Raw genomic sequence first — 11,315 nt, 5'->3', positions numbered from 1 at the left:
TTCGGGATGCCGTTTATTGATGTTGTTGCAAAGTGAACTGAAACAGAACAAAAAAGAAAGGTATGGCGCTGTTTAGATGTGGTGGCAGTTGACTTGGCGGGCCGCGCGCTGGAGTTCCAGGTCGTCGGGTTTGGTGTGTGAGGTGCAGATTTAGGTTTCTAAAAACTCAAGGAGCTTCCCAGACGGACAGATAGAATAGGTTAGGTTTGCAGCAGTATTGTGCTTGTCATGGGCGTATGGAGTCTGGTGACGTGATGGCCAACAGGGTGGGCGAAAGCACAGGAAGCGAAATGGAGATAAAATATTCTGATGCCAAGTTGGCTTGATGCGAGGGAGGACTGGACTGGTAGCAATGAAGGGGAGGAGGAGGAAAGATGGCCACGCGCGATTACGAGCAGTAAAGTAGGTAATTTCCGAATGGCATCCAGGCTTGGTTGGCTCGTGGGATTTGGTTCGTGATGCGCTTGTCCAGTCTACAGTACTTGTACTACGAATGAATGAATGCAAGCTGAGTCGTTTTGGGGGGGGGGTTGCAGGGTATTGGGCTGGATTGTCTCAATGTGGTGCCTGGCCTTAACTAGTGGGGTCGGTTTAAGTAGAAGAAGATCCAAAAGAAGAAATCGAAGAATGCCTCCAGACGGAGCCCCAATCGAAATAGATAGACCTGCAGTTACGCTTCGCCTCGCCAGCACCAGAAGGCAATTGTAGCCTGGAAGACGGGAACCTCCCGGAGGAACGAACGGCTTGAACGGCACAGGAAAAGCGACGCTGCGAAGTAAGCTGCGTCAAGAAACGTTTCCAGGGACTGCTGGGACTGGAGCCGAAGACTGGAGCAGCTGAAGACTGAAGTTGGAGTGGAGCTGGAGATAAAGTGAACAAGGGGGGAGGAAGGTGACCAGGTTCTGATCAGGGGCCCGCTGGAAGGGAGCAGAGCAGTAAGTCGCCAGGGCACGTCAATCAATTATACGCGCTGCCTCTGTAGTGGCATGTGGCTGGCTGCCAGAGCCTGGTATGGATACATATCCCATACATATGTACTCTGCCAGCTCCTTTGCCAAAAGCAGACGTCGACGTTGTTGATATCCCTGCTGGCTAGAATTCGTAGACTCAATCTTGTTCATTTAGCGCTTCTAGGCCACGCTTAGGTCTGGCAGGTTCTGTGCAACAGTAGGTATGAATGTGAGAACGTGGGGTATATTGGACTGAGTCCTTCCGATTGCCTGCCTGTTTATTAATAGGCAATTTAATGAGATGAGAACCCGTACACCTTACATACCTACCTGTCAGCATACTGTACTCGTCAATTTTAGATTACTTTTACTCTCGTCTTGTTGGGTGCTGGTTGTAGGCCTGCACGTGTACGTGTACAGCCTTCGTGCAGTTCTTGTGTTAGTGCGTATTGGTGCCACCCACGTTGGGCGGTGCATTTGCATGTCCAACATCATCTCCACGGAAGACATGGAAGATGGGCAGATGGGTATGTGTGTTGCAGCATGGCGTTTGCAGCTACCCTGCAGTCGTATAACCCGAACAATCCGAGCATCAATCGTGGAGAGTGGGAATTTGTGGAATGCCACAAAGTTACAGAATGTTTGATTTAGGAGAACAACTACCAAAACACAAGTCTCGTGTCGGGAGCGATAGATGGATCATGGGACAAGGCTACCTCGGTAGTAATAGTAATACGATACACACTTTCACACCATTTGCTCTCAATGCAAGCCGAACCATACACTGCCCGCAGCCTGCATGTGTACTTCATACTTGCATCTGACCTCGTGAGATGTACTGCGCAGGTTATTGGCCTCTCACGTCAGAGCTGAAAAAATAGGGATTACACGAGCCCAGATACGACGGCGCCGGCGCGCTCTAATGGATTTTCTGGGGAGTTGGGAGCGGGCTCATTGGAAGAAGCAGAAGCCCCGTGTCAGCGTGTTCACTAACTCGCAGCTTAGGTTAGCCTTGAATGTAGCTGAGCTCTACATACCAAGGATCACCTCCTTGGGCAGAACTCGGACCCAACGTACTTCAAATGGGCAGTCCATGCACGTTTCGCGTCTTTTCCTTCTCGCCCACCTCGGTCAGATCCAGATAGACTATACGCTCCAATCTGCTCTGGAGATCTTCCAAAAATGCCCCTCCGGTGTCCTCGCGGCATCCTTCCCGTATTGTGCAGATGGCAGAGCCCCGTAGAAGTCGGCACCGCTTGTCCGAGTCGCTTGACCCCTTGCCCCCCACGTACCTACATAGTAATACATACGATCATCAGCTTGGCTTGGCATGGTTTAATGTCTCTGAGCCCCCTTGCCAAGCTAATCGGCATACATCATGGTGGACATTGCATCGCAGCCAACACACCAACATGTCTTTATCCGCTTCAAGAGTCGCTCAATGCAACTCTCCGAATAGGCAAAGTCGAAGAGCGAGTATCAGTATTACACTATACAGGGTGATGCAACAAAGGGACACAGGAGCTTAAGAAGGGGCATGAGAGACTCGTGGAATTTACATTTGATCTAGATTAGCCTATTCGCGTCAGGGATGCACCGATGCAGGGCCTTTCGGGGCATATCGATAGCCGATGAATCGGTCGGGACCGGTGGTACTAGTCGCCAGTAGTGTCTCTCCCGTGCCTGAGTGATGGCAGGATGGATACTGCCGGCTGTACCTACATACGCTCTAGTACCGCAGTCTTAACAAATAGTGTTATGGAACGGCGAACAGGCCAGACGGGTTTCGTTCATCAGTTCATCCACCCACGGGCTTCATACTCATAGGGAGTTTTGGCTCACCCGTGTGGGGTGGCTGGACTTGGCCCCGACGGTCCAGAGGGGTCCCAGGGAGCCTCGTCACAGAATTGCAGAGCGGAAGGCGGCATTAGTGATTTTTAGAAGCAGACGGCATGCGTTCTGGAATCGACGAGTAAAATTGCAAGATCGGGCCTCCTGTGCAACAGCTGAAAGATGGTGGTGCCTTTGCCTGTTCGAGACATGGTGTATTCGTACAACGTTGCTATCATTCGTTCTTGTCCCTGACTCAGCAAGTGAACATAACACATAACCAATCTCCCATGGTCTAGGTCTGACCTACCTCGACCATCGAACCTATTGGCTATCAAGTAACTATAAACAACTATCTATCGCAGAGTTCCTGGGTACGTGCCTGTTGCTGCCAGGCATCTCCGTATTAGACAGCCTGATCCAGGTTCCACCCTAGCGCCGTCAAATCCTCCCTTCCGCCTTCGGTTGCTGCAAACCCAACCCGCCAGCCAAAGAGCAAGGGAAAAATTAAATCGACAAAAAGAAACTCTCTAGCGAGGTAAGTCGAGACAAAAAAAGAGAGACCCGTTCATGTCAACTGTCTGTCATCTTTTGCCTGCTTTACACAGAACATACCTTATTTCCTACTAAGAATACATCGGCCAGTCCACCGCCCCTTGTGATAATCTGACATTGCTCGTACCAGACATCCCTTCCAGTCGCGACCCTTGTTGTTCGCAGGGCTCAACCGAACCCACCGGTAAGACAGCCTCACATACTCCTTCCCACCATACCATACCATTCGCACATCACATACGCACCCAAGCATTCCAGCCACCCAGCGCTCGTAGTGGGGGATAGATAATGTCAGTGAATATTACTAGACATCAACTCAAGTAGTCTGACACAGCCCTTGCCGGGTTCTGTATTCACTCCCTTGATCAGCAGCAGCTTGGCATTGGGATATCTGTCCGCGGTAGAATTGAGGGGCCCTTTTCAACCGCCACATTTCTTTCCCTTCTTCACCTTACCAACCGACCCTTTAATACCACCCTCCTCCTTCTCTAAACTTCGATTGCCTAATTGACGACGGCTTCTCATTCTCGCAAAGCTTCTCAAGACTCGGTGTTCCCTGCTACAGAAACCCGCGCAATATGACCGGCAGCCAAACGAACGGTCAAAGTGGTAAGTTTTCCCTGCTGGTCGTTGGGGCCTCTGGAGCTCTCGCTAACCACTCGCGTGACCTCTCAGCCAATTCGACGAAGCAGTTCTTCGAGGACTATGGTGTCTGGAAAGACGCGCCTGTCCTTACAGGTAGCACCAAGTTCGAGCCACTTCCGGACACCAAGAACATTATGATCACCGGCGGCGCCGGTTTTATGTAAGTGGTTTACTGGCCCGTAGCAGTCCATCCCACTCTTCAGTGCAGCCGGATTGACCAAGGACTCAGTGCTTGCTGGCTCGTCCGTCACCTTACTCTGACGTACCCCCATGCATACAACATTGTCTCATTTGACAAGCTGGACTACTGCTCATCACTGAACAATACCCGCATGCTCAATGACAAGCGGAACTTCAACTTCTACCATGGCGACATCACAAACCCCTCGGAGGTATTGGATTGCATGGAGCGCTACAGCATCGACACCGTCTTCCACTTTGCTGCACAGTCTCATGTTGATCTGAGCTTCGGCAACTCTTACGGGTTCACTCACACCAACGTCTATGGCACTCACGTTATGCTCGAGAGTGCCAAGAAGTTCGGCATTAAGAGATTCATCCACATATCCACCGATGAGGTGTACGGCGAGGTGAAGGATGACGACGACGATCTCTTGGAAACCAGCATTCTGGCACCGACCAATCCCTATGCGGCCAGCAAGGCTGCCGCCGAGATGCTTGTCAATTCGTACATGAAGAGCTTCAAGCTTCCCGTCATCATTGTACGGAGCAACAACGTATATGGACCTCACCAGTTCCCCGAAAGTAAGTTACTACAGTCCACCATAGCCTGGAGGACAAATTTGCTGAACATGAGACAGAGATTATCCCCAAGTTCACCTGCTTGCTGAACCGCAAGCGGCCCACAGTCCTGCACGGCGATGGTTCTCCCACACGGAGGTACCTCTTTGCCGGAGATGCCGCAGATGCGTTTGACACCATTCTCCACAAGGGCACGTTGGGCCACATCTACAACGTTGGCTCCTACGATGAGATATCCAACATTCAGCTCTGCGGAATGCTCCTGAAGGAGCTGGGCATTGCCTCCGAGGACAAGGCCGAGTTCGACAAATGGGTCAAGTACACACATGATCGCCCATTCAACGACCACCGATACGCAGTGGACGGCACCAAGCTCCGACAGCTCGGCTGGGACCAGAAAACTCCATTTGCCGAAGGTCTCAAGATCACGGTAGATTGGTACAAACGATTCGGCGAGCAATGGTGGGGCGATATCAGCAAGGTTCTCAGCCCGTTCCCGATTGTTGTCGAGACCGAGGTGGTGTCGGACAAGGAGGAGATCTGCGATGAGCCTCAGTCGGCGAAAAAGAGAAAAGTCGAAGAGACCCTCTCGTAGACTTCCTTCCCATCATAAATGCTTGATGCACTTTCAAGCGTGTAGCATTAGGCATTGCATTTGCGGTATGTAGCCAGGAGTTAGAGGGCAGCCTTACGGGCCCAGGGGGGCTTATCCGCCCACCACGTTGCGGTTGGTAGCATCCGTACCTAGGTATCTAGCATTACAGACAGCTCCATAGCCGCAACAAGAAGAATATAAATCCACAATTCTTCCCAAAACCATCCCTCGAAACGGCGATTGCCCGATCCGATGTGATAGACGGCTTCAAGGATTAAACATGGATAGTTCTCATTGAGTTGGAAGGGGTGTAGATTCGCTCGGTATCAAAGTCTGCGGACCAGCATGCCGGTTTGGGGAAGTTCGTACGTCTTTCGTGTGCTAGCGACATTATGCACGTCTGTTGGCCGTAACTGGTCCTGAATATGTTTGTTGACATTCTACATTGGGGTACGAGGACGACTGGATGACACCTGCCGGGATCTGAGTCAGGGCCCTGGTCAGGGAGCGATTGGTTGACTCGAGTCTTTTCAGCCATGACGGAGCTTTGGGGGTATATATATATGAGCAAAGGATTTCAATACCCTGCACCACCCTGTAAAGATTTATTTACCCTGTCGTTTTTTCTGCCGGTTTTGACGCTTTGGCCACCACGCCTCTCGTCAAAGAAGTAGGTGACTTGTTCGTAGGCAGTTTAGACTAAGAGATCAGTGCCACTTGCTACTTACGATGACCTCGTTATCGTTACTTCAAGTCCCAGTCGATGGCTCCGAGTTTCTCGACCTTAACGCTATAACCTTTACTCTCGATAATTAGGCTATTAAAGAAAAGTTCAGCTACAGAGTCGACCGCCGAGACGCGACCCGCGCAGTATGGGCTTGCCTCTTCGCTACAGAGGGCTGTCCATGGCGCTGCAGAGCGTCCTACGACGCCGAGGAAGATCTTTGGAACTTACATATTAATAAAGCCAATCATAGCTGTCTTCACAGCCCTCGACAAAAGCACTCGGCAGCCTCTCATAAGGAGTGGCTTGATCAAACCGTGCCTGCCTACCTTACCGTTACTCAACAAACCACACCACAACAGATCCTCGACTTCCTCCGTATCCAATTCGCTAAAGACATCGATTATAAAAGAGCACAGGAATGTCGCCTTAGTCTCCTCAATAGAGCAATAGAGACACCGGCAAGCATCGCTCCAGCTTCCAACTACTCCCAGCTTACAAAAGGCTCCTTAAAGCTATCGTACCAACTATACACGTAGAGTTACTACAAGACCGTCATCAGCGTTTCGAGCGGATCTTTATTTGCCCTCCTCAAAGCAAAGCGAGCTTCCGCCACTATAAAAGGCTCGTAGCCGTAGACGGAACTTTCCTTAAGGAACGCTTTATATTAACACTCCTCCTTGCCGTAACAGTCGACGCCAACGGAGAGGGTCTGATTCTTGCGTGGGCAGTAGTTGAGGCTGAGAACAAGTCCTCATGGCTTTGGTTCTTACAGCACTTGAGGTGGGCCATTCCAGAGCTTACAGAGCCGGTTACACTACTTTCGGATCGAGATAAAGGCCTCCAGGGCAGCGAGGGGGTCTTAGGACCAACTGCTCGTGCAGTTTGGTGTTGCCACCATATTAAAGAGAATTTCACGGCCAAGTTTGGAAGGGGCCTTGCCACGCTTTTTTAGAACGTTACCCGCGCAGCTAAACCAGACCAGTACGAGACAATCCTAGAGAAGGTCCGACAACAGAAACGAGAAGCTGCCACCCTACCTTCGGGCGATCGAGCCAGCTTTCTGGGTCGAAGCCTTCTACTATGCGAAACGTTACGGGTACGATACTAATAATCTAGTTAAGTCCCAAAACAATGTTCTCAAGGTAGATCGAGAGCTCTCGATCCTCGAGCTTTTAGACTCGCTTTAGCATAGTCATGGAAAAGAGAGCTTCACGAAGGCAAGCAGCTCTCTAGGCGACAGATACTGCCAGATTAGCTACTCCTTTTATTGAAAAAGCTCTTCGGGAAGCCAAGCAACTAGCTTCAAGTAACAGAGTACAACTCTCCTCACCCACAGAGGCTAGAGTGATTCAGACTAATAGGAACGTCTTCACTGTGAGCCTCTGCTAAAAAGTGTTCATATCGACACTTCCAACAGAATGGGATCCCTTATAGCCATGCTATTTCGGCTATCCAAGCAGCTGGAGGCTCTCTAGTATCGTATATCCCGTCGCATCTCTCTTCAGCAACATAGGCCACTACATATATTGACCCAATACCACCACTTAACACTGGCGAGCTGAAATCTCTACCTGACGCTCCCTGCTTTCCACCAATTACGAGGACCCCACGCGGGAGGCCTCCAAAAGAAAGGCTTTGAAAAGGGCAACGCCGTTCCGAAGGAGTAGCTTCAGCAGGCCGCTGTTCGACCTGTGGAGAGAATGGCCATAACAATCGGAAGTGCAGGAGACCACACGAGTAGTTTCAAAGTTAAGGCTTGTCGGACTTCGGGGCGTGCTTTAGTGGGCGGTGTAGGCAAAAAGGGAAGGCGGTATGGTTGTTGGAAACTGACAGGGTAAATAAATCTTTACAGGGGTGCAGGGTATTTAAATCCTTTGCTCTATATATATACATGTATATATCAGAATTGAAGCAGCCAGTGAAAACGGAATCCATATCGTCTGCGTGCCTGCAGAATCGCTCCCCGCTCGTCGGGACAGTTCCATCCAAGCTGGGCCAAGACCGTACAGTAGAGAGCGGCACAGCACTTAAGGTTTCCGGGGGAGCATCATGCGATTCATGTCGACCTTGGGCCCTGAGCCTTGACTGACCCCGCTGAACAGAAAAGCGAGATGGCTTTAGTACTAGACATCGTCGGGGATCACAAAGCTTTCTGTAAGCATGAATAGACGGCCGACGGACTATGATCAGTAGGTAGGTTAGGTCTACATGTGAGTACCTTACAGAGAGGTGGAGTATATAAAATACGTGCAGACAAGGGCCCGGCTACATGGAACGCTTAGGTTGTCCCGCTCCCAGCCAGATTGGTTCCTGGCTAAAGTGGCTAACAGCAGCCAGGCGGGCGGCACCGAGCAAGTTCACCAAAAGACAGACAACGAACGACAAAACAGCGATTCAATATTGGCAGGGTTCCAGCATGTCCCTACATCTACCTGTTCTCCTTTTTCTTCTTTTTTGAAATGGCCTAACTTAGAGAACTCCGACACGATCGTCCTCCATCTTTACTGTACGTGCCTGCATAAGCTCGTGCACGTCGCGCTACTCTGCCCCCCGGATCCATCCCGACCCAAGCGCACCAGCGCCGTCAGAAGACCTAGATAGCCCAAGCCGTTTGTGCCCAGACGCCATGCTCGAGCCGCTCTGATAGTCACTGTCTCTGTCTCTGTCCCAACGCGCACCCAAGGGACCGCGAACTAGACTATTGTCGAATGTCATGGGGAAGAGGAGGAAGAACAGAAGAAGCAGGTAGTGCCCACGAGCGCGCAACAGTGTTAGGCATGGAATCGCAAGGGACACCTGGAGAAGCCGCGCCACCGCACGTAGATGGTATCGATTGCCTTGTCACCGACACCGACGATGCCGCCGCCAACGACCATGGCGACTTGCCTGACCTGGAAGGGGGCAGCATCACTTCCGAGGACGGGTCGAGCGACCTTTTGAGCAGTGGGGCTGCCAGCTCCCAAGCACATGAGCTGGTTCGAAGTTTAGCAGAAGATGATGATGATGCCGAAGAGGCATCTGAGTATGGGCTGCCAATGGACTTGGTTTCGCTTCATGCGCCAGCAGCTTTTCCTGCCTATTCCATTTACCATGGCGGGCGACGGACATTTCACGACGATGAGGACGGAGATAACGAGGATGGCGCGACGCTGTGAGTAAACATTCGAAATGGCCCGCCACCCAAGCGCATGACTGAAAAGCCGTCGTCCAAGAAACTCTACCCGTTCCATAGCCTCCGCGGATATCGACTACGTCTGGGAGAACGGGCGGCGCTACTGCGGGAGTACTATATGCCAAACGACCCCGCAGCAGGAGAGGCTCCTGCTGCTGCACACTGTCTACATGGGCATGTTCGACGGGGAGCTCACGAGCGCGCCACTCGACGATCCGACGCACATTTTGGATGTCGGCGCCGGTACCGGCGAATGGGTCGAGGATATGGCCGATCTATACAAGGACTGCGAGGTGACGGGGATAGACATAGCCAACGTCTTCCCGAAATCGGTTCATCCTAACGTATTCTTTGAGATAGATGATGCCCAGATGCACTGTTAGTATCTTATGTTTGGCCCCAAACTTGCTCTCTCTCTCCCTCTCGAAATGAAAGACTAGAGTTCAGTCACTGATAGAGACAGGGGAACGCCCAAACGACCACTATGACCTTGTCCATTTCCGTAACATGATGGGGGCATTCAAGGACTGGTCTGCCGTGTACGAGCAAGCTTTCCGGGTCGCCAAGCCAGGCGGGTGGATCGAAGTGCTCGATCTGAACGAGTATGAGGGTTTCGGCAACTTCTTCTCGAACTTCGAACCGGCGTCGGTGATTCATAGGGCTGCCAGGGATGTCCTACAGGGTTCCCTTCTGTCCGGCCGGCCGCGGAACGTTTCGCACTTGGAACCGAGATTGCTGTATGATGCCGGCTTCGTCGACATTAGAGTCACCGATCATGCCTTGCCGCTAAGCCCCCGTGAAATGTCCACTGGCTACTTGTGTCTTCATAGCGTGGCCGAGGGTATCGAGCCTACCAGCATGAGGCTTCTGACGAGGTATATGGGGTGGACGCCCGAGGAAGTCAGAAGGGTTTCGGAAGCGATAAGGAGCGAGATGCTCTCGATCATTTACAACTACGAGAAAGCGAAAGGATTCATCATAAAGATCAGGGTCATCACGGCTCGGAAACCCGAGACTACGCCGCGGCCCAGTCCTTGGACCGCCATCCCGGACTCGCAGACGTTGGAGGTCGATGAGGAGGTTCAGCCGATAGAATGAGCTTCAATAGCACATACCAGACGTGAGCTTGCCGAGTGCCCACGTTAATAACTTGCGTCTTGCGTCGCTACATACTACCAGAAGGTCTGCTAAAGACCATGCTAGACTTTGAACCTCTTCAAAGGCCGGCAGCTTTATTGGGTTACCAAGGGCATGCGACAGAGCCAGTTGCCTACATACGCCTCTAAAGCATATGCGTTGATCGCTTGGGCTACTCAAAGGTTACCTTGTATTTCAATTGCACGGTATCGTCTCGTTGGACTTCCCACTGAGCAATGACGACATGCTCTTATTTGCTGAATTACACGGCCTCGGCAACCCGTCTCACGATGGGCCACCGCAGTGGGCATACGAACAATTTTGCAAGTTTCAGCACTGGATGGTGGACAATAAATAACACGACCGATTTCATCGAAAAGGGGTTCTATATATACTTATTGTATCTTATTGCTTTGGTTTTTTAGATTAGTTATGCAGCTTTTTATATATAGGGAGAAAGCTATTAAACTTATAAAGAATAACTATTTTAAAATACTATTATACTTATATTTATATAAGTAATTTTAATAACTTATAAAATAATTAAACGGCCGTAAGTAAATACTTTATATTTAATATATACTTATATTTAATAAATAAGCTCGACTATAATTATTTTATATATATAAAGTATTTAAATTAATTACTTTTTAATATACGATAATACGTGAGGTTAAATAAAAGATATAGCTATACGTAGGTAAAAATTAATATTTAAAAGTTTACGCACGTATTATTTTTAATTAATCTCTTCTCTTAATACTATTAACTTTTAAATATTAATAATATACTTAATTTATTAATAAGTATAATATAATTTAAACTATTAAATTAATAATTAAATGAGATTTAATAATAATTATACTAGCCCCTTATACGACGTATAATAATAAGGCGCTGAGGTAAGAGATCTTAATAGCTTATAAATTAAGCTTAGATTTA

General features: G+C 49.8%; 2 protein-coding genes across 2 annotated transcripts; both read left to right on the top strand.

The window, feature by feature from the left end:
- Positions 1-3,913: 3,913 nt before the first annotated feature.
- On the top strand, positions 3,914-5,337 carry PG994_011642 (uncharacterized protein; the record flags this gene model as incomplete). Its single annotated transcript, XM_066863051.1, has 3 exons — positions 3,914-4,140; positions 4,189-4,745; positions 4,802-5,337. The coding sequence occupies 3 exons, from the start codon at positions 3,914-3,916 to the stop codon at positions 5,335-5,337; spliced, it is 1,320 nt and encodes a 439-aa protein (XP_066712161.1).
- Positions 5,338-8,841: 3,504 nt separating this feature from the next.
- On the top strand, positions 8,842-10,334 carry PG994_011641 (uncharacterized protein; the record flags this gene model as incomplete). Its single annotated transcript, XM_066863050.1, has 3 exons — positions 8,842-9,215; positions 9,265-9,614; positions 9,700-10,334. 3 exons carry the CDS (start codon positions 8,842-8,844, stop codon positions 10,332-10,334), a joined length of 1,359 nt encoding a protein of 452 aa, XP_066712160.1.
- Positions 10,335-11,315: the final 981 nt, after the last annotated feature.

Source organism: Apiospora phragmitis (genome assembly GCF_038363925.1).
Source record: "Apiospora phragmitis strain CBS 135458 chromosome Unknown utg000010l:1.0-9815664.0:1.0-9183399.0, whole genome shotgun sequence".
Lineage (NCBI taxonomy): Eukaryota > Fungi > Ascomycota > Sordariomycetes > Amphisphaeriales > Apiosporaceae > Apiospora > Apiospora phragmitis.
The sequence above is the reverse complement of the archived record's forward strand: the minus strand, read 5'-3'. Positions and strand labels throughout refer to the sequence as shown.